General features: G+C 55.2%; 1 protein-coding gene across 1 annotated transcript in view; it reads right to left on the bottom strand.

The window, feature by feature from the left end:
- Positions 1–5,288: 5,288 nt before the first annotated feature.
- PEA15 (proliferation and apoptosis adaptor protein 15) overlaps positions 5,289–27,330 on the bottom strand; it is a 40,713-nt gene continuing 18,671 nt past the window's right edge. The window contains exons 2-4 of the mRNA XM_073322645.2: positions 10,581–10,756; positions 7,714–7,869; positions 5,289–5,444 (exon numbers count right to left, since the gene is read on the bottom strand). Coding sequence (XP_073178746.1) covers positions 5,380–5,444; positions 7,714–7,869; positions 10,581–10,752 — 393 coding nt within the window. The 5' untranslated portion in view covers positions 10,753–10,756 and the 3' untranslated portion in view covers positions 5,289–5,379. The remainder of the gene's footprint in view (positions 5,445–7,713; positions 7,870–10,580; positions 10,757–27,330) is intronic.

The raw sequence follows: 27,330 nt of genomic DNA, 5'->3' as shown, positions 1-27,330 counted from the left end.
AATTTCAACAGACATTTTAAAAAACATTTTACAAAAGAGTTGTTATTTTGCGTTAAATCCAAGACCTGGTTCTAGTAATACTGTTTATTTTAGCAAAAAAAACCCCCCAAACCTTCCTCCTCCTCCATCACTAGTCCTGGTGTGGTTTTTTTTATGGCAAAATAAGTTAACACTAAACAACAATAAGGAAACACTCAACATTATAGTTACTATACATATATTTATAATATATATGTACACACAGTTAGCACGGTCTGAGCGGTAGAGGCGGAGGGGGAGAGCTGGCAGAAAGCAATCAATAGCAACCCAATCCCCTTTCCGTGGACCTTGTCCCCTTAGCCCAGCTGGGCTCCTCTGAGCCTCCTATGCCCCATCTGAGACAACTCAGTGCCAGGCGGGCAGCACAGGGTGAAATGCCAGGCCCACTGCAGGACATCTGACCCTGCCCTGACTGCTCAGGGCAGGGCGCCCCCATGGGGTGACGCTGGGCAACACTTTCTGGGAGTAAGAGCCCAAGAGAACACCAGGGTTTGTCTATATTCAGCAGTCTTGATAAAGAATACTAATTACAGCTGAGATTCAACCAGTAATCAGGCTCCCAGAGGAGTGAGGCTCCCTTAGGGAGATCCTTAAAGGGGAAAAGCAAGGCTGGTATTTAGCACCTGCCCCCTGGATGGGGGAGAGGGGAATTAGAAACAGCAGCTGACCGTGTCTTGCGTGATATGAAAGTTTCAAGGCTTCTTCCTAAACACTGCTAGGAAAAGCAGGACACTAGCACCCCCAAGTTTGTTGCACTCATCAGCTGGTAGGTTTGGGAGCAGCCACTCCATCCTTTTGTTCCCTTTTGTTTTAATTAATACTGGTTAGCAGAGGGCAGGTATTCGGGCCTGAGTGCTCCTTTATACTGAGGTCCCTTTACAGCATAACTGAGAAGTCAGACCCCCCCAACAGGGTGGTGCGTTAACACCATTTATTAACCCTTATGCACCCAATCATCCCCATGTCACAGATGGGGAAACTGAGGCACAGAACAGGACTTGCTTGAGCTTAGTGTCAGTGGTTGGACTTGAACCCTCAACCTCTTGACTCCCAGTCTGTTGCCTTGCCATGCAAAGAGTCCACTGCTAAGCTGGGCCCTTCTGCCAGCTCTCTCCCTTCCCCGTGCCCCACGGGGTGCAGCTCTCCCGCAGCCGGAGACCAGGAATGAGAGGGAACCAACATGGAGTTTGCACTATGGCCATGTCCCCAGCCTCCGAGTCACAATGGCAAAGCCTCCACCAACCAGCCTCGCTTCCTGGGGAGCGGCAAAGTTTTGCCTCGGATGGGCCAGCGCTCTGCCCAGTGCCGTTAAACAGAAAATAAATACCGGCCGGTTTGCCTCTGCAGGGTGACGCCAGCTCAGGCTAAGGGGAAGCAGATGAAGGTGAGAAAGAAAGGAGGCATGGGGAGGCCCTGTGGGGAACAGGCCTTCCTGCAGTGCCGTAAGGAATAGCGATGCAGGCCTATGACACACACACACCCACGCTGGGCAGGGGCACACTAAGGCAGACACAGATCTGGCTAACAGGCAAGATGCACACTGCGGATTTTAGCTTTTATTAAATAAAATATATTAACATAAATTCTTTTCAATCGGTCGCCCAGAAGACCGTATTGATTTCGCACGTGTCTGGCTCCCTCCTCTCCCGGGGGCTGTTCGTTACCAGCCAGCTGTTAGCATGAATCACGCCTCACCTGGCCACTCGAATCTGAGCTTCCCCTGCACGCTCTCCACACTGAGTTTATAAGCCATGGTGCTGAGTCCCTAAGGTGCTGGGTGCCATTAGTGTGTGCTGAGCTAAGGGCGTGCAGGCAGCTCAGATGGCAATGGGATCCAATCCAGTTCAGAGGAAGATTCTATGCAAAGATCAACCCCCCCCACACTCCACTCCTTATGCCTGATTAAGTGCAGCTGGTGTAAACCAGCAGCAATTTCAATGGGCCTCTGCCAATTTAGCCCAGATGAGGATGTTGCACAGCTGTAGGCATCAGGGAACAGAAACATCCAGAGGGGTCTCCACGCACTGAAGGGAAGAGGGAGTCCACACAAAAGAACCTTTTGGCTCTGGGATCCATTCCACAACCACTCTCCCCGGCCCCTCTAGACACTCAACGTTTTCCTTGCCCTAGTTTGAAAAGCATCTGGATATTTTGTGCTTTAAATAAAGTGTTTTGTTCTCCCACCCCACCCCAAGCAGCTCCTCCCCCCACCACTCAGCTCCCAGTGCAGGCCGGGTTGGGGGTGCTGTGCAAGAGCCACCATTTCTCTGATTGGCGGGGAGGGGCAGTTTCCCCTGGGAATTGTCACCATTTTGGGTGCAAATTTTAGCTCTATTTGCAACATAAACCGAGTTGGGCTCTGGGAGATTTTTGCGCCCAAATAGGAATCGTGTCTTGTGGCTGAGGCACAAGTTGGATTTGCTGGCAAAACGGGGTCTATTCTATTTTAGAAAGTGGTGCGTTGTCAGGGCCACTCCCCCTCACACACTTCTGAGACCTTGGCCATGTTTCCTGACTCTAGACTCAGCCTGGAAACCTGAAGAACCTTGACTGCAAACTCTCTGTCAGTTTCAACTAGTCAATTTCAATTGCTATTTGTAATTAACCCACTGGGGCCTTACCAGCAGCTCAGGCTTCTAGCCACAACCCACTGCCAATGCACAAGGATCCTGGCCTCCCTCCAGCACGGGGGTGGGAGGCTTGGGGTTGGGGAACAATCTCCAGCTCGGAAGCAGGAAGGAAAGGAAGCTGGTCCCCACTCCCTGCCTCAGGCTGTAGGTTCCCAAGTGCAGCTCCCAAGTGATAGCTCTGCTCCTATGAAGGGGGAGCCCCCAGGGAGGTCACTTGGCTTTGCCTTCTCCCCTGGCACTAGGGGAGCGTTCGGCACTCCCAGGAGAGGGTGGAACATCATGACGGCTGCCCCAGAGGGCACTGGATCTTGGTGGCTGCCCCGGCCCCATATCACGACAGCTGATCACATCATGAGTGTGGACTCCCAGTTACGATGCATGGGCTCACCTGCTAGCCCTACACGCTCAGGGCTTCGTCCCCTGAAGTGCTGAGCACCCTCAACTCCTTCAAGTCCTTAGGAGATAAGGGCAGCTCAGCATCCCAGGACAGAGTGGGCCCAAAGGGCCACACTAGAGGTACCCAGGGCAGCTCAGCACTTGTCAGGGTCAGCTGGCTAATGGGGAAAGGGGTGTTTGGGGGCAGGTTTAGTGTTGGGGTCCCAAATGGAGAAGGACCCCAAAGCCTGGGAGCCAGGCTGCTCCTCCCTCCAGTGGCCCCTGCTGTCTGGAATCTCCCCCCTGCCCCCGCCCCTGGCCCTGAGCAGCTGCTGCCCCCGGCCATTTGCAAAGTGGAAGGAACTTTGGCTGAACATTCCAGAACCTTCAGGCCACCAATGTTCCGTCCAGCAAAGGGGTGTGGGGGACGGGCAGTGCCACCCCCACCAGCAGGGGGTGATGAAGAGCAGCCGCCCGGCTGGAAAGGAAGGCCTGGTGGAGTGAGCAGGGAGGGCGTGGTGAGTTTCCATCCATGCTATGGAGGAAAGGCACAGAGTTAAGAGCAGATAAACGGGGTCACGGCAAAGGCCCCCTCCCCCCCAACATACCCCCCCCCGTACCCCCCCTCTCCCTTCCCCCCCGGCACTCATAGCTGCTGTGAACAAAATACAGATACAAGCACTGACGCAGGGTGACCCTGAGCAAACAGCGCTGGGGAGACCCCAATGGAACATCCCCCTCCGAGGGCCCATGTGCTCAGGTCCCGCTGCCTTTTGTTGGCACCCCCAGAAACAAAGCAAACTGGTACCAGCTGAGCTGGGGCATCTCCTGCCCTCCCCGCCCTTCCCAACTCTTAGGGGACCCCATCCTCTCTCCATCTGGGACCCTGATCTGTCAGCCACATGGCCGGTACCCACATGGGACTGGCCAGCTCCAGCTCCCTTCGCAGCCTCATTCACAGGGCCCACCTCCCAGCCCTGTGACGAGGGGTGGGGAGAAATAATGGGGGAGGCGAGGGGCTACATGTGCAAAATTCACAAGCACATGTAGTTGTGGGAAGGTCTGTGTGTGCGCAAAGGCACAAGTGTGTGCATATGTGACTGCACAAGTGTGCAAATGCAAGAGAGCGTGTGCTTGGGTGTGCGAGCATGAGCGTGTGTGCACGAGTGTGTGTGTTCACGAGTGTGCCTGTGGGCACAAAGGGTGCTTTTTTGCCAGCACGTGTGCACAAAACCCCAGGAGAGTCTGTGGGTGTGCTCTGGGGGCGGACTGACTGGAGAGAGGATGGGGAGCTGACACTGATGGGGTGGGGGCTGGTATTTCTACCCAATACCCCTGCCCCAACCTAGGCCCTGGGCTTTACCCAGGTCTGGATTCCCTACCCTGACCACAGGGCTGTCCCTCACCCACCGTGGGGACCCTTCCTCAGCTGTGATTGGGAGGGGCCTGGCAGCTCCTTCGCATGGTTTCTGGGAGGGCGCCTGCCCGTGCTGGGCTCCTCGGTGCAGGGAGTGGGGAGGGTGCTCACAAGCTGGGCCCAGGCCCCGGGGATTGGACACAACGCTCCAGTCCCTTCCCCCCTGCTGCGGCACGGCCTCCCCGGCTGCTTTTGGGGAACGGGTCCTGGAACAGTTGAAGGGCCTGATCCTGAGAGGGACTAGAGCTGCGGGGGGAGGGGCTGCTGGGCCAGTGGGACAGCTCCCCCCGGTCACACCAACTGGGTGAGTCTGCTCTCCCCAAGCCCTGCCCCGCCAACCCACAGCTCCCATCACACCAGAGCCCTTTAACCGTGCTAGCCCCGCCCTTTGCTTCACAGTGAGTTACCCGCTTGGGGACCCCACTGCCCCCCCCCACTCTCCCTCCATTCCTACTTTCCCTGCCGCCCCGCTCTCTCTTTTCCTTCCTCGGCTTGCTCCGGGTTCTCCTCTGGGGGATGTTCCCTTCGGATCCAGCCCCATCTCCCCTAACAAGGGGGCATGCATGAGTCGAGGGCAAACCCGGCCTGGGGGAGTGGGAGGCATGGATCTCTGCTTGCATAGGAATGTCCGCCCCCCCCGCCCCCCATCCCACCCCGACCCAAGCAGCCCAGCCCCTCTCCCGGGGCTCATCGGTATCAGCCCTCCCATCCCAAAGGCCAGACACATGCTGGGGAGGGGGGGCATTAAGACTGTGTTAGTGGCCAAAGCTCTCCCCCCACCATTGGGTGGCAGAAGGTGAGGAGTGGCGGGGGAGGGGGGGCAAGCCGGGCTGGCGGGGTGGGGATGACGGTGGCAGAGCGGGGGGGGGGAGTGGTGGGTCTGGCAGCCGACCCCTTCTTCCTCCTCCGCCCCCCCACTCAGGCTTTCTTGGGTGGGGGGGCCAGTTTGATGATCTCTTCTTCCGAGGGCTGCCGGATGATGTCTGCAGAGAGACAGGGGAGGAGAGTGAATGCGGGTGCTGGGGGGGAGGATTTCCTCATTGCCCCCCCCCCAACATTTAACCCATAGGCTGGCCTGCCATGGGCTCTGTAGGACTGTGAGAGACGTAACCCCCTGGTGGCATCCCACGCAGCCGCTAAAGGCCTCTTGCGGCTGCTGGCTAAGAGGCTGCCATGCACGACGGCAGGGGCGGCAGTCCCAGGAGCGGGGTTCCAGGCCTGGGGCCCTGCTCAGTTCTGGACACGTCCTGGGGTTGAGCGCCGGCAGGTGGCTCCATGCCCCTGAAACAAGGCTCAGATTGGGGAACCCCAGGAATGGCCCCTTCCTCCACCGCCCATAGACCCACGTGGGGCTCTCCGTGGAAATCGCATAGGGAGGAAGGATGCATCCTTGTGACCCTGCTGCAACCAAGGGGCTAGTGCCAGGCAGGACCCTTGCTGCCCTGTGGGACTGTTCGGGTCTGTCACACCAGTTGGGACAGCAGCCCCCGCCTGGCTGGGTCGCCCAGCCCCAGCCAGGTCCAGGGGAAGAGTTAAATCTGGGCAGTGGAAGGGAGGGCCCATCCCCTAGCCCAGTGCTCGGGTTCCCAGGTCCAGGCTAAGTGCCCCTGGGAGAGGGGCAGCCTGGCCGTCTGGATCCTTACTGGGAGGTCTAGTCCTCCTTCAGCAAGGTCACTCAGCCCCCCACCCTCCCCCATCACTCAGTCCCTGCAGGGGGGATCCAAGCCCAGAGAGACATTGCTGCTACTTGAATCCCAGGGAGCCAGCACCAGGCAGTACTCCCCCCAGCCCCCAGCCCATCCCGCAGCCCCACTGGCAACTCCAGGCACTGGGGGTGTCGCGGGAGGATGAGGCGCTGGCCTGGTTACTGTGGTTCCATCCTGCCGGGGCCCAGAGGAGGAGGTGGGGCTATCTCAGCAGGGGCCTGGGGGGGGGGAAAGGAGGGAGACTGTGGCAAAGACCGGCCCTGTCTCCCCAGTGCCTGTTGCCCAGGGTGACCAGGTGTCCGGTTTTTGACCAGTACACCCGGTGGAAAAGGGACCCTGGTGGCTCCGGTCAGCACTGCCGACCGGGCTGTTAAAAGTCTGGTCGGCGGTGCTGTGGCGCTAAGGCAGGCTAGTCCCTACCTGTCCTGGCTCCGTACTGCGCCCCAGAAGTGGCCAGCAGCAGGTTCGGCTCCTAGGCAGGGGAGACCACGGGGCTCCGCGTGCTGCCCCTGCCCCAAGCACTGGCTCCGCACTCCCACTGGCCGGTTTCTGGGCAATGGGAGCTGGGGAGGAGGTGCCTGCAGGTGAGAGCAGTGCATGCCACGGAGCCTCCTGTCCCCACCACCACCTAGGAGCTGGACCTGCTGGCTGCTTCCGGGCCGGCAACCTGCCTTAGCCCTGCTGCTCCGCTGACCAGGAGCTGCCTGAGGTAAGCCCACGCCCCAACTCCCTGCCCCAGCCCTGAGCCCCCCAAAACCCAGAGTCCCCTCCTGCACCCCAAACTCCTCATCCCCAGTCCCAGCCCAGAGCCTGTAACCCCTCCTGCACCCCAACCCCCAGTCATGAGCCCCCCCCAAACCCAGAGCCCCCTCCTGGACCCCAGAGCCCTCACCCCACCTGCACATCAACCCGCTGCCTCAACCTGCAGCCTGCTCCCACACTCTAAATCCCTCAGCACCAACCCCCAGCCTGGAGCCCCCTCCTGCACCCCAAACCCCTCATCCCCAGCCACACCCCAGAGCTTGAACCCTCCCCCTTCCTGCACCCCAACTCCCTGCTCCAGCCCAAAGCCCCCCCCCCGGCTCCCTGAACCCCTCATTTCTGGCCCCACCCCAGAGCCCGTACCCCCATTTAGAGCCCTCACCCCCTCCCACATCCCAACCCCCTGCCCCAGCCCAGTGAAAGTGAATGAGGGTGGAGGAGAGTGAGCCACGGAGGGAGGCAGAATAAAATTAGTGATAGAAAGTTGGCAACCCTGCTGTCACCCTGCACCCCTCCACAAACATCCCACCCCAAGTCTCTCACACTGCTCCCCCACACCCTGGCTGCTGGGAAACGCCCATCTCCCCAGCGTCTGGCCTTTCCCAATAACCCCAGGCAGGGCCCAGCGCCCCACATCTCCTGCCACCCCTGCAGCAGCACCCAGAAAGGGACGCTGGGGGCATCTCACATCCCAGCCAAGCCCTGAGAGGAGGGGGCCCCGGGGTCTCGTGTCCCATGGGTGGGGGATGGTCTTGCCCTAGCGTGTGTAGGGGGGGGCTCTGACCTTTGTACTTCTTGGCGCTGGGGATGCGGGTCAGCTTGGTGTCCACCTCGTCCTCCTCGGATATCTTCAGCACCTGGGTGCGGTATGCCACCACCACGGTCAGCAGGTCCGGGCGCCGCGAGATCTCAAAGATGTGCTCGATGTACGAGAGGTTGTCTGTGTGGGCACAGCATGGGGGTGAGAGCCCAGCGGGGATGGGGGGGGTGAAAGCCTGGCGGGGGGAGGGGGGGGAGGGGAGAAGGGATGAAAGCCCAGCAGGGGCGGGGGAGGGAGGGTGAGAGTCTTCCCCACGTGCACATGGGTGCAACTGGCTCCCCCAAACCCAAAATCGGGGACCGAGACCCAGAGGTGGGGGAGGGAGCCCAACGCCCAGCTGAGCCAGAGAGCAGCTGTGGCAGCCGCTCTCTACTCAGGGTCCCGCACACACGCAGGGACCAGATCAGACGCTGCCTCGAACAGAGCCGGAGCCAGAGCCCCGAGGGCCGGCATGACCGCCCCGGGCTGGGGGGTCAGACCCCAAACAGTGTGTGAGCCCAGCCGGGGGTCATGTTGTCCCATCCCCTCACACCCAGCGCCTCGGCTCACCGCACTGAACCCGCCCCGTGTAACTGCGTGTGGGCACAGGCCGGTCATGTCTCCTCCCGCTCGGGAGGCAGGTTGCACTGACCTGAGTTTCCTTTAACAATGAGACAGGAGATGCTGTGCTTTCCCCGGGAGTGGAAGAGAAAAGCCACAAGCGCTCAGCATGGGCACCGGCGGAGCTGTGGGGGCGGCGGGAGGCCAGGGCTGGGCTAGCAGCGGGATTGAGGGATTGAGGGGCATCGGTAGAGCTGTGAATGTGGTGGTGGGGGGAGGGGGGAGACCAGGGCTGGGATAGCAGGGGGCTGTGGGTCAGGATTGAGGGGCACAGGCAGAGCTGGGGGTGGGGGGGAGACCAGGGCTGGGCTAGCAGGGGGCTGCGGGTCAGGATTATGGGGCACCAGCAGAGCTGTGGGGGGAGCCCAGGGCTGGGATAGCAGGGAGCTGTGGGTCGGGATTGAAGAGCATTGGCAAATCCCCTCTCTGACTGGGACTGCAGGGAGCCGGAAAGAAAACGACCCAGAGGGGCTGATATTCTGAGCCCAGCAACAAGGGCCTTGGCAGCTGTTCTCTCTCTCATCTGAAAGACGGCAGCACCTCCTGCAGCGCAGCACCCACCAAGCTGCTGTGCCTCAGTTTCCCCATCTGTATAATGGGGACACCATCACCCTTCCCTTGGGAAACTGAAATCACTCAGGTTTGTGCTGCGTTTTGCCTCACTGCAAACAATCCCAGCCCTGCCTAGCACTTCACGTCTCTTTCTGGGCTGAGCTCACTTGGAATTTCATGGCTGCCTGGGGGACGGCTCCTCCTGCTCCAAATGCCCAGGCTCCTCTCGCCCGAGCTACAGGAGAATCCCCACTGGCACCTTGTTGTACAGAGCCTACGCTCAGCTCTGCATCCAGGCTGCAGTGATAACTAGCCAGCTCCTCACAATGCAAAGCCTGCAGGAAGGGGACCGACCCCCCTCAGACAGACAGGGAAAGGGCTCAGTCTGTCGGTGCTCGGTGTGCATGCTCTCCTCTGCACCCTGGGGAGCAGAGCCTCCCCCCCTTCAGATGCACACACACACGCCATGTACCACTTTCACCTCCGTGTAACACATCTCATGTCTCCTGGCTGGGCCTGCTGAGTCACTGTCTTTCCTGGGAACTGGGACAGGCTGTTCCCAAGGCTGCTGGGCTGGGCTGCTTTCACCTTCAGGTCTCCCTGGGTGGGGAAGGAGGGCTGGTGGAGACCCTGGGGCAGGGGCTGGCAATCTGCTTCCTGGGGTGATGCAGCTGGTATTCTCCCTGCAGCTGCTGCAAAGCGCCATGTGGATGCATGGGCCACCTCACAGACACAGAGCTCCTGAGATCAGCCCGTGGCTGGTGTGAATTGGCCATTTCCACCAGGAGCTGATGTGCCGGCCCCCACAAAGGGCTGTCCCAGCATGCACTGGGCTCCATATGGGTTCCCAGGGTGTTGGGTGGGTCATGTCACTTTGCTCAAAAGCCCCAGTGAGGAACTGGGTGGGACACCTCCATTAGCCCCCCTTGCACATGGATGGGAGCCCTCCTTCGTCTGCAAGCTGCAGTGTGGGTGATCCTTTGGCAGGTGGGTGTTGCCCTATAAAAGATGTCATTAAAGGTCCCATGGCACGGGGGGGGAGAAACCCAGGTGTCCTGGCCCCACTCTGAGAGGGGAGAATCAGATCATGGTTTCAGTTGTTCAGGGAACTATTTTTCACTCCCAGACCTGAACTCTTGTGCTGCGTTGGTGAAACAAACTGCCAGGTCCCACCCCAGAAGTGGCTGCATCTCAGTGCTGGGCCAGGGGATCCATGCATGTGAGCTGCAACCCTTGGACAAAGGAATGAGCTATGGAAATATCCATCCTCACCAGCCATTCGCTGAGGGCGGGCTCCAGCCCCAGGGCATAAAATACCCCCGAGCCGTCCCTCAGAGAGAGAGAGAGAGATACAGGGGAGGGGGCATTGATGGAGAGGGACGGATCACTGAAGCATCCATCCATCCATCCATCAGATCTATCTGTCCTTCCATCCCCAGCTTCTATCAACAGGGACCCAGCCACTGGGACAAAGCCCTCAAGAGGAGTGGGCCAAACAATAACCGTGTTGGGCAGCACGGACACTGGGTCAGGGAGTCAAAGCTCACCAAGCAGCCTGCTGGGCGGCCCGTGGTCCAGGATCAGGGGTCAGGCACGAGGGGCGTGAGCAGAACTGGGTGTGGCGGCAGCACAGGGCTGGGCTAGCGGGACTGAGCGGCGTGAGCCGTGCACACGCTCACCTTTGTCCAGCTTGTTGTGCTTCTCCAGGAAGCTGAACCAGTCTTTGCTTGTGGTGATCTCCTCGTGCTTCTCACTGGGGATGTCCTCCTTGCAGGCCGACTTCAGCTGGTCCAGGTCCTCGTTGGTGATGTTCTCCGCCAGCTCCTCCAGCAGGCTGCAATACTCCGCCATCCCGCTGCAGGGGGAGCACACGGACAGCGGCCCGGTTAGACCCAGTCCCGGCAGGCCAGGGTCTCCACCAGCCCTCCTCCGAGCCAAGAGCCACCTCACCTTGCCAACGCCACCGGGTGCAGCCAGCTGGGAGGGGTTTCAGCCCAGTGCCCCGGGCAATGAATTTGGGGTGGTCTAGGCCCAGGTCCCACGTGTCCACATCAGAAACGCCATTGGCCCAGCTAACCCCTGACCCCAGATACATTAACACTGTCACTGGGATCTACCACTTGGAAGTGCCTAGGGGCTGAGACAAGGGCCCCATTGTGCCAGGTGCTGTATAGACTCAGTCCCTGCCCCAGACAATCTGAACAGAGAAGACAGACATAGGGACTTCCCTAGGTCACCTCAGGACACCCAGCCCAGTGCCTCCCTCCCTCTCAACTCCACGGCACTTCTCTGGTGCAGAGGGGACCAAGGACCCACTGGGCCACAGAGACTGAGCCCCCAATTCTGCTCTAGACAGGTTCCTTCTGACAGGCCTGCTGGTGGGGGCGGCATGGGGGGAGGGCAAGTCTCTGGGGACTCGGCCCAGGATCAGGCCCACAGACCATAAGGCTCCTGTCCTCGCGCAGCTGCCTTTAAAAATTAAACCCTTGGCGGAAAGATTCAGCAGCTCCGTGCCGGGAGCCGGCAGCACCAGGGTAGGGAGCGTCCAGGCTGCAATGATGAGGGAGGGCAGGGATAGCAGCCCCTGCACTGCTGAGTGCTCGACATGAGCCCCTGCTACAGATGGGGAAACTGAGGCACGAAGGGGGTTGGGATTTCCCCCGACTTGCCTTAAAATAATGGCAGAGCTGGGAACTTACCCCTAAGCCCATCCCCTGGGTGATGCCGGCCCCCCCTGCAGACAGTGCTAAGCATACGCAGTGCTAGCCAAGTCCCTGCACTAACCATCTATAGGACTTCCTCTGAGCCTGCGAGAACCCCAAGGCCTGTCCGTGCCCAATGGCCCCCACACAGAACCCCTCCAGGTTCAATTCCACCTGCTGCGAGCAGGGGGCGCGTGAAGGAGGCTTCCAAGGACCTAGGTACAGACACAGCAAGCAGGAAGAGGGGAGCAGGTAGGCAAAATTGAGCTGCCTAGGGGGCAGGGGAACAGGGCTGGGAGGCAAGGTGTGCTTCACCCAGGAGATGGCAGGGCCAAAGCCCTTCTATACTGAGGTGTATTCCGTGCCCCACCCACCCCAGCCGACCCCCACTTCTACAACAGCCTTCTACTGCCGTACAGCCGGAGGAGCAACTACAATGGCGGAGGCCTGTGCTTTGGGGGTTTGGTTCCTGCTTGGTGTACTAGGCCTGCAATGCTGGGGGCCCAGACTCTGTGTTGCTAAGGGACCCGCTCTCCAGCAAGGGAACAGACTGGATCCAGTCATGGTGCGGTCTCTGGGAGGTTGCAGTAAACGTCTGATTGGTTGAACCCCTTGGGTTTTGTCTCTGTGTCCAACACCAACTGGGGGATGCTTGGAGCCTGGGGATACTCCTCTGATGGCAGTGAAGAGATCAGGACTGCTCCCCTTAGAGAGGGGATGTGATAAAACCCTGAATGGGATTGAGAAGGGAGATCCAGGGCTGCTGTTCTCCCTGTTTCAAAACAGAGAACGAGAGACAGTCACTGACATAGGAAAGGGGAAAATTCACAAGTGATCAGAGGAAATGCTTTTTCACAGAACCGGTGATTAGCCTGTTCCTATGGGATGTGCTGAAAGGTGAAAGATCAGACTGGAGGGAGGTTACCAATGGAGTCCCTCAAGCATCAATCTTGGGACTGATCTGAGTCCATATTTTTACGAATGACCTTGCAGGAGCGTGCTAATGAAATCTGCTGATGATTCAAGGAGGGGAGGCATCGCCCATACAGAGGAGGGCCGGAATATTATACAAGAATTGTTAGATCATTTTGGAGACAGGAGTGACACAAATGGAATGAAATTCAATTATACCAAGTGCAAAGTCATGTACTTTGGGCCTCATGATAATAATTTCTGCTACAAGCTGGCGGCTTATCAGTTGGAAGCGACAGAGAAGGAGAGAGAATTAAGTTTAGAATTTAGAGAATGAAAGGAGGGTAATATAATTAATGCCAATCAACATGGGTTTATGAAATATAGATCCTGTCAGACTAACGTGATATCTGTTTTTGATGAGATTACATGTTTTGTTGATAAAGGTAAACAGTGTTGTTGTAATATACTTAGACTTCTGCAAAGTGTTTGACGTGATCCCACATTACATTTTGATTAAAAATCTAGAACGATATAGAATTAACACTGCAGTCAGTAAATGGATTAAAAGCTGGCTAAATGATTAGTCTCAAAATGTAACTGTAAATGGGGAATCATCATCTAGTGGGTGAGTTTTCAGAGGGCTCCCGCAGGGAATCAGTTCTTGGCCCTACCCTATTTAACATTTGTATCAATAAAATCATGCCTGATAAAGTTTGCAGCTGACACAAAAATTGAAGTGGTAAATAATGAAGAGGACAGGTCACTGTCACAGCGCAATCTGGAGCGCTTGATAAACTGGGCGTAAGCAAACAAAATGCATTTAATAAATGCAAGGATACATCTAGGAAGAGTGTAACCGTACTTACAGAATGGGGGACACTACCCTGGGAAGCAGTGCTAAAAAAGATTTGGGGATTGTGGTGGATAATCAGCTGAACGTGAGCTCCCACTGTGATGTTGTGGCCAAAAGAGCTAATGCGATCATTGGATGCATAAACACGGGAATCTCGAGTAGGAGCAGAGAGGTTATTGTGTCTGGTTATGTTGTGTGACTGTTGCTGAGATCCTGGGAGAGCAGGTTGTGTCTGGCACTAGTGTGAGAGCAGGTTGTGTCTGGCACTAGTGTGACTGTTGCTGAGATCCTGGGAGAGCAGGTTGTGTCTGGCACTAGTGTGAGAGCAGGTTGTGTCTGGCACTAGTGTGACTGTTGCTGAGATCCTGGGAGAGCAGGTTGTGTCTGGCACTAGTGTGAGAGCAGGTTGTGTCTGGCACTAGTGTGACTGTTGCTGAGATCCTGGGAGAGCAGGTTGTGTCTGGCACTAGTGTGAGAGCAGGTTGTGTCTGGCACTAGTGTGACTGTTGCTGAGATCCTGTGTCCAGTTCTGGTGCCCACAGTTCACAAAGGAGGTTGATAAATGGGAGAGGGCTCAGAGAAGAGCCATGGGAACGATTAAAGGATTAGAAAACCTGCCTGAGAGTGACAGATGCAAGGAGCTCGATCTATTTAGCTTAACAAAGAGAAGGTTACGTGGTGATTTGATCACAGCCTGAAAGAACCTACACTGGGAACAAATATTTAAGAGCGGGCTTTTCAGTCTAGCCGAGAAAAGTCTAACACGATCCCACGGCTAGAAGATGAAGTGGGACAAAGTCAGACTGGAAATACGGCATTTTTAACAGTGGGGGTAATTAACTAGAGGAACAACATAGCAAGGGTTGGTGCATTTTCAGGCGAGAGAGAGAAGTATTAGGGCCAGTGTACAAGGTGCAGGGGAGACCTCCTTTGGAATACTGTGTCCAGTTCTGGCCACCCATGTTCAAGAAAGATGAGTTTGACCTGGACAGGTGCAGAGCAGAGCTGCTAGGAGGGACAGGGGAATGGAGGCCTGTCTAGGAGAGGAGACTGGAAGAGTTGGGCTTTCTTAGCAAAAAGAAAGCTGAGATGGGCTATGATCGCTCTCTCTAAATACACCGGGGGGTTAATACCAGGGGAGGAGAAGAGCTTTTAGGCTAAAGGACAATGTTGGCATAAGAACAAATGAATATAAACTGAGGAACAAATTCAGGCTGGTAATTAAAAGACTGTTTCTAACCCTCAAAAGAGGGAGGCTCTGGAACAGCCTCTCCTAGGAGTTGGGGGCTGGGAGCAAACAATTAACGTTAAGAGAGAGTGGGATAAATTTATGAGTGTGATTGTACGATGGGGTTGCTTGCGATGGTGGGTGGCAGGGCTCAGCAGCCATGGGCCTCACTTCTGGTTCATGTCTTCTATCCCTAAAAGCGCATGCTTCAGGGTTTCAGCTGGCTGCCTGCAGGGGTCAGGAAGGGATTCTCCCATCCCTGCTGCCCCCACAATGTATTCTCTGTTTGTTTTTTATATCTCCTTCCTCTGAAGCATCAGGGATGGCCACAGCTGGGAACAGGACACTGGATGGGGAGAGCCAGGGCTCTGGGATGGCATCCAGCATTCTCTCTCTCAGGTGCTTGGTTGGCTGGTTCTCACTCACCTGCTCAGGGTCTTACTGATCACCATACATGGGGTCAGGAAGGAACTTTCCCTCAGCTCAGATCAGCAGTGACCTTGCGGGTGGGTGTCTAAATTTGGTTGTTGGGTGTGGGTGCTGATGAGGTTGGCAGCCTGTGCTATGGAGGTCGGACTGGATGATCTGGTGGTCTCTTCTGACCTTAAACTCTATGGTGTTAGTAGTGGGATCCATTCAGAGACCAGAGACTTTGTGGCTAACCCCTGTCTCTGTGATTGGACTGATATAAAATTCCCCGCAGCCAGAGCTCTAAAGGCAAGGAATGGTCTCTCATGGCGGGGGGGGAGGGGGGGGGGCAGGGCGGGGGGGTAAGATGTCCCCTTGGGCACAGGTTGTTGGTGGGCAGCCACTGGGCAGTATTTTCCAGATATTGCCCTTGGTAACAGGATCAATGCGAGGCAGACACGCTTGGTGTGTAATGAAAAAGAAAACAAGATCCCGAGAGATTTCTGAGCCAGCAACTGGACCCTCCTTAGCTCTGTCATCTCCCCTTCAGCAATTTCAGCAGACACCAACCGGTCTTTCTTATGCACAAGATTAAAGGGCAGGTTTGACAGGTCTGCCACCCGCCCACGCAGCTCACTCTGAGCGCCATGGCCCTTTGGGTGCAGACTCCAGCAAAGTTTTGGGAGCAGTGGGCTGTCAGGCAGCTCGTATAGCAGGCCTATGTGATAAGCATGTGTACAAGTAGAGATGTCTAGCGCTGTAGGTTTGTCTCTATAGGTGTTTGCCTATGGATACAAGTGCGTGCACCTGTGGATAGCTGCCTGGCAGCTGAGCATGCCCAGAGGGCATAGGAAGATCAGTTTTCTCCAAATCCAATAACAGCCACTCTGGGAGCTTTCTATCCTAAAGCAGGAAGTTCGGGGCTGCTGGATTCCCCATGGTTCTGAACCTATTCCATTGATCTTTCCTTGGCCCCAACGAACTCCCCTAATAAACCCCACCCGAGCTCGACATTGCTTCCAGGTTGGCACAGACCCCTGAGGGGTCTGTTATCTCCAGCCTGAGGCACAGGTTAGAGATTAGAGTTCAAATCCCGGGGCTTGCTCTGGGATCCGCCCAGAGATGTGGGGCCTGGAGCCCAAACAATCCCCACACATAAATGCGTGCGCAATTTTCACTAGTGGGCATGGGGTGTTTTCACCAGTGGCAATGGCTTTCCTGGCAAATGTGGCCAGAGCCCAGGGTTTTACTGCTGCTGAGTTTTGTTCCAGGAGGCAGAAATCTGCCAATTCCATGGGGAAAATGTCACTGGTTTTGTCATCCAGATGAAACTGCCCAGCAGGAGCTGGGGGAGGCGTGGGGGGGAGGGTGAGCCCGAGTATGTGTGTGTGTGTGCCTGTACACACACCGAGGAAGGGTTTGTTCATTTTCAAGAACGGAGGGAAGGGTTGGAATGAACTGCCCCTCCCCTGCATTCTTGCTCTCTCTCATTATTCTGCTACCCTGTTATTTCTGCTCCAATCCAGCCATTAATGACCTAGGGATCTGGGGGAATGGCCGGATTTTCAGACAGTTTTGGGCAGATTAAGGCGAGGCACCGAACCAGCGACCTGAATAAGAAAGACGCCCCCGCTGATAAACACGCCATGTGGTGACACTTGTTCCTAGCTGGGAGGCTGCTCAGCAGGGAGGAGATGCCAGGGCTGGTGACCAGACCCAGATTCATGTTCCCAAGCAGCAACACATGGAGCCCCTCGCAGACACTGGAGCTCTCCCAGCTTGCTCACACACCCCACTGCACACACTCATGCACACCTACACTGCTATTTTAAGGGATACTCCAAGCCCTGCACACTCACTAACTCCCCCCCACAATCATACCCATTCCCGCAGCCCTGTCAAATCACACTCGCACCCCGGCACAATCACACCCATTCCCGCAGCCCTGTCAAATCACACTCGCACCCCCGCAGAATCACACCCATTCCCATAGCCCTGTCAAATCACACTCGCACCCTGGGACAATCACACCCAGTCTCACAGCCCTATCAAATCACACTCACACCCCACCACAATCACACCCATTCCCGCAGCCCTGTCAAATCACACTCGCACCCTGGCACAATCACACCCATTCCCACAGCCCTGTCAAATCACACTCGCACCCTGGGACAATCACACCCAGTCTCACAGCCCTGTCAAATCACACTCGCACCCCAGCACAATCACACCCATTCCCACAGCCCTGTCAAATCACACTCGCACCCTGGGACAATCACACCCAGTCTCACAGCCCTGTCAAATCACACTCACACCCCACCACAATGACACCCATTCCCGCAGCCCTGTCAAATCACACTCACACCCTGGCACAATCACGCTCATACCCCTACTCACTTACACTCAGACCCCCCATCAGTACATGACACACATTCCTACACAATTATTCTCCAGCACACAACTCTGCAAAATTCCACACACTCACACACCCCTACACAATGACATACACACCGTAGACACCATCACTCTGATGCACTCCTCTTCTGAGTTCAGACACAGACCCCCCGCCAAAACTCGCTCAAACACACACCCAGCACAATGACACAAAGCCCAAGTGGGCGCACACCCAGAGCAAACAGCATCATTCTGCTCTCCCTAGCCCGCCACTCCCCTGCACACACCCCCTGACACAGTGACATGCACCCTCCACAGTCGCACGCTCATACCACGCCACAGTCACTCAGCGTGTGCGCGCACATATGTCCACGCGCACACACACAGCACAGCGAGCCCACTCGGGCTGTGGCATCCCTGGGATCGGGCCGGCTGGGCTGCGACTCAGGTGACGCTCATTGGTTCTGACAGAGATGGGAGCTGCACAGAGCAAAAGTGCTGGAGATGCCGCGACACACACAATCATGTCACACTTCACTGCACACTCACCCCTGTCCACAGGCGCCTCCCCTCCCAGAGTGCTGAGCACCCCAGCTGCCTATGCAGAGAGACACAGGGATGAACCGATTCTGCCCAAGCACTCACACCTACCCTGATACCCCCAACACCCCACCATCTATTGACACCCCCGAAAGGCGACATATCCTGGCACGCCCAACACACCCACACACAAAACCATCTACCGACAGCCCCCACGGATAAGAGCCCCCAGACAGAAAGACAGAGACACGCTCCATCTAATACCCCCGAAGACATATCCCGACACCCGCAGCACACACAGACGTACTGACACTCCCCAGTACACACACATCACATCTGATGCCCCCCCGCAGTAGAATGAGACCAACACCCCCCGCCTCGTGACAACCCCACCGCACACAGGTATTTATGGAACTGTATCTGGCTCCTTCCCCTGCACCCAGGCATGCTACCCCCCAGCCTCATCCCTCTCCCTTTCCAGCCCCGTGGGGCCACAAAGACATCGGCCGAGCGAGGGGAGTTCAAAGCGGGGCGGGGGAGGGCAAGAGAGGAGTATGAGTTAGGGGGAGAGATGAAAAGGGTTAAATCCACCCCGCTGGGCAATGGCAGAGGGGGAGAAGAGTCTTCAGAGCCCTGACAGCGAGTCCCCCAGGGGAAGGGTGGGGAGCCCTGTCGCTCCATGACAAGAGAACAGATCTGGCTGCAGGGTATAGACCCCCCAAGGGGGGCCACTGGGAGTTCTGGGCTGCTGGGGAAGTCTGTAGGGGTGACCTCATGCTGGGCTCTGGGCGTGGGAGGAGATGGGACCTAAGGGGGCTTCCCCAGGCCTGAGATCTGGCAACAGGGCACAACATCGCCCCAGAGCCCAGCCCCCCCCCGCCACTGAGCCACCTCGTTTCCTCTTGGTTGCCCTGGAAACAACTGCCATCCACCATGACGGTAAAGACGGTCGCCATGGCAACCACTATTTCTTTCACTTAATGTTTTCTTCTTTCTCTCCTTCTCCCCCAGGCAGCACCCCCCCCCCCCCAATCCCACACACCTGGTGCCTGGTGAAACATGTGGGGGGAGGAGAGCGGGGATTAGTTCTGTCAGGGTCCAGCTTGTCTCTGACCTTTCCTGATGGAAAGGGAGCAGGGAGCCCAGCAGCTAGCCAGCCTGGCATGGGGGCAAAGTGGGGCTCCATCCATCCATCCATCCCCAGTATCCATCTGTCTGCCACAGAATCTGTGTGTCAATCCATACGTCTGTCCACGGTATCGATCCATCCATTGTAACCAGCCAGCGATCACCTATCACGGGATGGAATCTATCCATCACGTCTGGCCACCAGTATCCAATGCCCCAATATCCATTCCTCCATCTCCAGAAACTACCCCTCCCTTCCTCCCTCCCCGCATCGTTCTCTGGGATCCATCCAACTCCTTCATCTCTCTAACGTCTCCCTCCATCCCCATGTCTCTGGGGCTGCGGTTTCTATAGCACTCTCACCCTGGTCCCAGCCCCACCCATGATACACACACCCTGATTTTGGTAAAGATTTGGGACAGAGACCCCAGGTTTTGCTGCTAACAGCCCAGCTGGGTTTATTTTGTCGCTCTCAAGAGGCATTTCCTGAGCTAAGAACGTCTGTCCTTGGCACAAACACTAGAGGGTGCTGAAAGCTGGATGCCCCTATCTCTACACTGTCCAACAGAGCATCATCCCCTCTGGAATAACCAGATTCACCGAGAACAAACACTGAAGCCAGACTGGGATCCTAGCCCGACTCCCACAGAGGGTCCCTCAGTGTAGAAGAGACCCAAGCCATAAACCTGGAGCCAAACACGCCTGTGATGGGTGGTGCCCGAAACCCAGGCCTGCACCCACAGCCAATCCCTACAGAGCCCTTTGCCCTGCCATACCCACCCTCTCCTTTTGCTGGGAAGAGCTCAGAGCGCTCAAGTCTGGGAGGGGGTGCCCGGATGTAGACCAGAAATGTTGGATCCAGGAGCAGGACTGGAATTTTATACACAATTGAGGGCAGTTAGCTAGACAGAGACACCCCCATCCCCAGATAACCCCACTGTCTGCCTGCTCGGTTCAGGATCTCCCTGTTTAATCATTCCAGGCTGTGGTCCAGCCAGGCCCCCTGCCCTTACCCGTCGCTGGATATCTTCTGCCTTCTAGCAACAGCCTCCTCCTTCCTCTCCAGCCACACCCTCTCCCCACTGCAGACATGAGAGTCTCCTCCTCTGCAACCCCCACATCCCCCGCACCTCTCCACTGACAAAGCTGTATCTGTTTCACCAGACATCACGTTATCTACCCAAGTGTTGGGCTCAGGGATCATATCTAACCCCTTTCTAGAGTCTGGGACTGTTGCTACCAGCCCCATCTCACTGCTACACGAACTGTTCATTTCAAGTGGCCACGACTCCATCTCCTGCCACAGGCTGCTTACGCCCCAGCTGTGCACAGGCCATGGGGGAAGGAGGGCATGTGTACCATGCGCACACAAGTGCATTTCCTGGCCCCATTTTCTCTCCATAGAAACCTCACAGGCCACCTCCTTTCTCCGGGCTGCTTTTCTATTCTCCGGGTTCCACTGGGAAGGGGAAATTCCTGTTGTGTTTCTTTAAAGGGAAACGTTTCCCAGCTGGCCTGTCTTCCTGAAACAATGAATCATTGGCTCGGCTCTTGGCCCGGTCTCCTGGGTTCTTTTTTCCGCTGTTGTTGCAAGCAGAGTTTTTTGCACTCTGTATTCCGGGCTGCCCCTGCAACTTGCAAGTGTGGTGCACAGGGGGATCCTTTCTCTGCTGGTCTCTCCCATTCACGCCATCCCAGGGAAGGTTTCCTCCCCATTCATCCAAGCCTTTCACTTCTCATTCACTCCCCCGCATTTCATTCTGACTGTTTTTCTCTCTTCTCCCTTTTCTTCTCCCACTCTTTTTGTTTCGTTTATTCCTTTCTCGCACTTTTGTCCCGCCAGGGTAACACAGCCCTTCAGGGATAATAAACTGCCCAGCCTGGCTTCCTGCCCGTTTCCCAAGCAAGCTGGGTGGCACAAAGAAAAGAGTATGGTACAGAGCTGGCTGGAAGCGGGGCTTAGTGCTGTTAGAGGAGGGGGCCTGTGGGTTAGAACTCCTGGGTTCTATTCCCAGCTTTGGGAGAGGAGTGGGGTCTAGTAGTTAGAGTGGGGACACGGGGAGTCAGGTTCTCTGCCTGGATCTGGGAGAGGAGCTGTTCCTATCTTTCCTGAGGGTAAGCTGCCCCTATGCTAGTGCAGTACATATTCATTAATGCAAAGAATGCCCAGAGAAGCTCAGCTCAGTTCTCCTAACCCAAGTCAGCCCAGCGCAGCCCATGCTGTTCCAGCTCTCATCTGCCTTTCCCAAATCAGTCTGGCCAGGCCTTGACCCTTCCAGTCCCATGCCCCAAACCCTGAATGGCCAGTGCCCTCTGAGCCAAACTCGATTGACTTCCATGGACATTTGGACCCAAAACAACTGCTCCCGGGTGACATGGATGTACGTGTCCCACCTGCATCCCAGCTCATGGCACTTCTCTTTCACTTTGTAAGTTCTGCAGAAAATCCTCTGGGGTTAATCTCTACAAGCTCTCAAATAGACTGATAAAGATGACCCTGCCACTCAGCCCCCAAGCCATTGTAGGTTACTGTGGATTCACACAAAATTTACAGCAAACAGACAATAGCCTTGAACCAATAGGAAAGGGGTCCACCAACCAATCTCAAAGCAAGATGCTCCACAGCACCCCCTACTGCCCATTAGTGTCATATGCCCTGCACCTTCTCTGTGACAGCAAACCCACCAAACCGGTGGATAAGCTTTGGCTAAGTCAGGGCACCTGGGTTCTGTTGTCAGCTCTGCCACAGACTCGCTCAATGACCTTGGGTGAGTCTCCGTGCCTCAGTTTCCTCGATCTTCCTTGTAAAGCTCTTTGAGATCCGTGGAGGAAAAATGCTATAGAACGTATTATCCCTGCCTAAAACGGTGGACGAGAAACGGATCCCAGAAATAGCTCCATGGCAGCTTAACTGAAGGTGACCAATAATGTCTGACTGGCAGTTATAGGAAGGCCCCTTCGCAGCACTCTGGTAGGGTAAAGGGGCCTTCCCTTAAATAAGAATCAGGCCCAATAGCCTCCGGCTGCAGGAACTGTGGTGCCGGGGTTAATAAGTGACACACTTTGTCAGTGATGGGGAGGGCACTTTGGTTCATTTATTGCATGTCAGTTGTATGTTATCACATGTGAGATGTTACAGCATGTTCTGGGGTTACATGTGTCAAGTCCATTATTGTACATAAGTTACAACATATGCTTTCAGTTACTGCAGCCCAAATGATATTACCAATGGTAAATTATCGCCTGTCTGTTATGGCATGATAATGTGGTCGTTTATGGAATGATAGTACCACGGTATCACATGTGAGATCAACTATAGCATGTGCTGTTGGAAGTCCCATGTCATTTATGGCATATGATTTTGGTTCTCCCAGGCCAGTTGCCACGTGTCAGGTTAGTTAGCATTGGATTGTTATGGCACGTGGGGTAATATATGGCACGCCAGCTGTGTACGGTGACATGTGAGCTCGGCTATGTGGTGTAGGACACACATTAATCAGGACAGTGTGGTCTGCTATGTCATGTGTGATCATGTAGGACATGCCAGTTGCATGCTACTTATGGGATGTGCTGCCGTCACATGTGCAGTCACAGCATGTGGCATCATTGCATGTCAGTTGCAGCACGTGCTGTCCATGATCCCAGTTCAGTTACCGTGTGTCAGGCGGGTTATCATGGGGCCATCACGGCACATGAGCTCAGTAACTGCATGTTAGTTAAATGCCAGTGTGTTCCCTGAGGCTAAGCAGCTATAAATCAGGCCCTTCTAACTGCAGCTTAATGCATCTCCAAAATGATCCTCATCTATCGCTATTTAACTGGATCCCCATAACAGTCTGGCTCAGAGACGACAGCCCCCATGGGGCCCTGGAGGGAAAACAAGCCCACACTCCCTGCCTCAGCCTACTCACGGGCTCCCCAGGGCCCCTCCGAGCAGCGGCCCCTGCACACCCCATGACTCAGGGCAGTCAGGACAGTGTTGGCTTCTCCAGCCACCAGAAGGGCCTGGAGCAGGCAGACAAGATGCAGGGAACATAGAGATCAGGGTCTCCCCATCTCCCAAACTGCCGGGAGGCCAGGGCCCAAATCACAGAGATGGGGGGGAGGGCTGCTGCTGCTACTGTAGCCCGTCTCTATGCTCCACACCCGGCCCCATCGCCCCATCCTGCTGCTGGCAGGGGGCAAATCTACAGCGAGTGTTTTTCTTAGAGCCCTGTCCCCTTCTCCTCTCTGTCTCTGCCTGGGGAAGCTCCAGCTCCCCTTTGGGGGCTCAGGAACAAGAGGCCCCCCAGAGCCAGCCCCAGAGGAGGGGAGCTGGGGGGAGAGCACACTCATTCCACTACAGAGGTGGGTGAAACCTCCAGTAGCAGGAGCCCATCTCACCTCTGTGCAACCCGCTGCTGTTTCACATGGTGACAGGATTTTCCTTCACTTCCTGTCCCAAAGTGCCAAGCAGCTGTTACACAGCTGCCCCACCCCACCCCAGAGGTGGCTGCATTTCAGCAAGGAGGGGAAAGTGACACGTCTGGGCAATAACACTTAGCAATGGGGGTGGGGGAAGGAGTTTAACTGAGGGGAGGGGTGGGTTATGAAAAGAGAGGCCCGAGGGCCCAAGCAGCAGCAGCAGGGAGGGGCATGGGGTGAGGAAAGCTGATGGTTTCACTTTGCTCCAGACAATCAGGCCTTTCAAGCTCCTGGTAATTGAAGCCATGAGACATCAGCCTGACACTCGGGAAGAGGAGAGAATGGTGGAGCTGGAAGGAAGGGGGCTGGCTGGGGGATCGTGAGGAGCAGTCTGCAGAGGCTCCGGAACGGCATCCCGGGGATTGTCTCCCCCTCCGATACTCCCCGCAATTCCAGGGGAGTCCCAGGTACTGACCATATTCAATCAGCGGCTGGGCTCTAGATGATTAAACCATCGCTCCCAGGGAGAGATCACAGTGGTGATGGTGACACATGCGTGGGGCATAGGAACACACAGTGGGACACACAGTGACACCACTGACAGACAATCCAACCTCAGCATCACACTGCCCTAGAACCCCAATGGCCCAATCCAACCTCACGGTCACGCTGCTCTAGAACACCCACGGGCCAATCTGACCTCACTGTCATGCTGCTCTAGAACCCCTGTGGGCCAGTCTGACCTCAGCAACACTGCTATAAAACCCCTGTGGGCCAATCCAACCTTATTGTCACACTGCTCTTGAACACACATGGGGCAATCCAATTTAAGCACCACACTGCCCTAGAACCCCAATGGGCCAGTCCAGCCTTGTTGTCACTTTGTGCCAGAACACCCAGGGGCCTGTCCAACTTCAGCATCACATTGCTCTAGAACTCTTGTTGGCCAGTCTGATCTCATTATAAGACAGTTGGGAATTTTCATCATCCAGGCCTTTGACTACTAATTTAAAGAGCCCATTAGTCAAAAGAGCTAATGTGATCCTGGGATCCATAAACAGGGGAATCTCGGGGAGGAGCAGAGAGGTTAATTTACCTCTATATTTTGCACTGGTGTGACTATTGCTGGAATCCTGTGTCCAGTTCTGGTGTCCACAATTCAAGAAGGATGTTGATAAATTGGTGAGGGGTCAGAGAAGAGCAACAAGAGTGATGAAAGGATTTTTTAAAAGGCCCTACAGTGACAGACTAAAAGCGCTCAATCTCTTTAGTTTCACAAACTGAAGCTGAAAAGGTGACCTGCTTACATCTTTAAATATCTACATGGGGAACAAGTATTTAATAATGGGCTTTTCAGTCTAGCAGAGAAAAGTCGAACATGATCCAATGGCTGAAAGTTGAAGCTAGACACATTCAAACTGGAAATAAAGGGGTAAATTTGTACCGGTGAGAGCAATTAACTGTTGGAACAATTTACCAAGGGCTGTGGTGGATTTTCCATCACTGACCATTTTAAAATAAAGATGGGATGTTTTTCTAACAGATCTGCTCTTCTATTTTGGGGAAGTTCTCTAGCCCGTGTTATCCAGGAGGTCAGACTAGATAATCCCAGTGGTCCCTTCTGGCCTTGGAATCTAGGCATCTTATCACAGATTTGTTCCCCAAAAAGGTACACATGGGGGGTTTGAACCCATAATACCACAAGCAGGAGCCACCTATGCCACTCAGCATCTCACTTCTCTGCTCTGTTGCTCAGTTTCTCCATCTATAAAGGACACACCCCACCCTCTGTGCAGGGGCTGGGAGACTTAATACATGTTTATACATAAATTATATGACAAATGGATATGTTACAGTGCTCTCACACCTTCTAAGGATCCTGAAGCATTAATGAATTAAGACTCATTCTCCCCCAGGGAAGACAGGTCAGTAAAGAGGTCAGCAAATAAACAGCATCAATAAATACATTGCTCAGTGAACGAACACATTGGAGATTTAATTGTTATCAGTAGCTAAATGTGTTACAGTCGCGGGCTGAATGGATCCATTCCATCCCAGCTAGTCATAATTCCAGTGACTAATGCGATGTGATTTGTTCCTTTGGGGGTGTGTTTGTAATCTATATTCCAATTCTCAGACTGAACTGAGATAAACTCCAAGCACAAATCTCCCACGGTAACATTATTTCTAGAACTAGCTGGAAACGGGAGAGAAATTCTGTGATTGGGACTTTGAAAAAAAAACCAAAACACTCTACACCCTGCCCTCCTCCCCTTTTTATTTAATTTTACAAAAATTTGAAATGTGAAACATTTCAACCTGGCTCTGTAGCTGGCAAAAAATGGGGGAGGGAAAATTCTCTCACACACACACACACATACACATGGCAGTCCCTTCCCCAAAGCTGTGCACAATGGAGATTTCTCTTGGCCAGGGCATTTTACAGCATAACACAGCACTTGAGTCAGGTGACAATGGTAATGACTTACCTTCTTCCAACACTGAACAAGGAACTTGATTAGAATGAGGAAAACAGGGTCACAGAATCATAGAATATCAGGGTTGGAAGGGACCTCGGGAGGTCATCTAGTCCAACCCCCTGCTCAAAGCAGGACCAACACCAACTAAATCATCTCAGCCAAGGCTTTGTCAAGCCGAGCCTTAAAAACCTCTAAGGAGATCATCCCTCCAGATGATCTGCCTCTGCTTCGAATCTTCCCTGGCCCTGCTATTCAGACTGCTGGCTTCCTCCTGGGGACTGGCAGACACAGGACAGGTAGCCTCCCAACCAGCAGCTCGACGCTGCTGGGTGTCTAGCCTGGTTGGTGGTGCCTCAGTGGTGCTAGACAGTGCCTCCTCCTGGCCATTCAGGGGCAAAGCCAAGTGGGGCCAAAATCCCTTTGGAGGGTGAGGATGACCCTGGAGAGATAGATGGGGACTCAAAGCATCTAGTGGGGGAATAGGGAGTGAGTGGTGGGGGAAGCTGGAGTAGATCACATGGACTAGGGGATGCGGTGGCCTCCCCCATGGGGACACTGGGACCTGCAGCGTCCCTCACAGCACAGGGTTATACTGGACAGACCCTGTGGTTCTTCCTGGCTGTCCAGTTCCCAGCCCACACTGCCCAGTGTCACCATACGGGGGCAGCCTGTGTGCTTAGCTATGGTGGAAAGGACCCAGGATGGCACGCCAGTGGGAGGAATTCAGCTGGCGCTATGGTGAGCAGGGATTACTGGTTCAGTAATAAGACAAGTGGGGGGAGGGGGAGTGGGGGGGCAACCAGACCCTGCAATAGGCAGAGGAAGACCATGAAAGGGCAGAGTCAGGTGACCACCCCCTTCTGCCTCCATTCAAGCCTTACATTCAAAGTGCTTCATGACTATGCATGAAGGGGCATGTCTCAGGGAGCCCCATTCACAAGACAACGCTAGCACACACCAGCTGGATGCTGTGATGAGAGTAATTATGTTTTCTCCCCAGCCAGCCTATTTTCTCAGTGGAGTGACAAGGAAAAAGAAAGGAGTTTGGTTTATGCTTCCTGTTTATCCAGCCGGCTTGGGCACGTCCCCACTAACATCCAAAATTTAAATTTGTTCTCCCTGGCTTAGGCCCTGCCCGCATTCCTGAACTGCTTTGCCACAGCCCCTCCCTCCGGAGAACGGAGCATTGTCTGGGAGCCAGGACTCCTGGGTTCTACAACACACCTCTCAGGCGGGGGAGTGGAGTTGAATGCTTAGCGCAGGAGGCCTCCTGGGTTCTCTAGTCTAGAGGTTAGAGAAGGGAGACTGAGAGCTAGGACTCCTTTCCCAGCTCTTGGGCCTGTCGCTTCCCCTTCCTGTGCCTTGATTTCCTGCTTC

This window comes from Lepidochelys kempii, chromosome 24, assembly GCF_965140285.1.
Source record: "Lepidochelys kempii isolate rLepKem1 chromosome 24, rLepKem1.hap1, whole genome shotgun sequence".
Taxonomy (NCBI): Eukaryota; Metazoa; Chordata; order Testudines; family Cheloniidae; genus Lepidochelys; species Lepidochelys kempii.
Note: the sequence above shows the minus strand (reverse complement) of the source record. Positions and strands in the feature narration are given on the sequence as shown.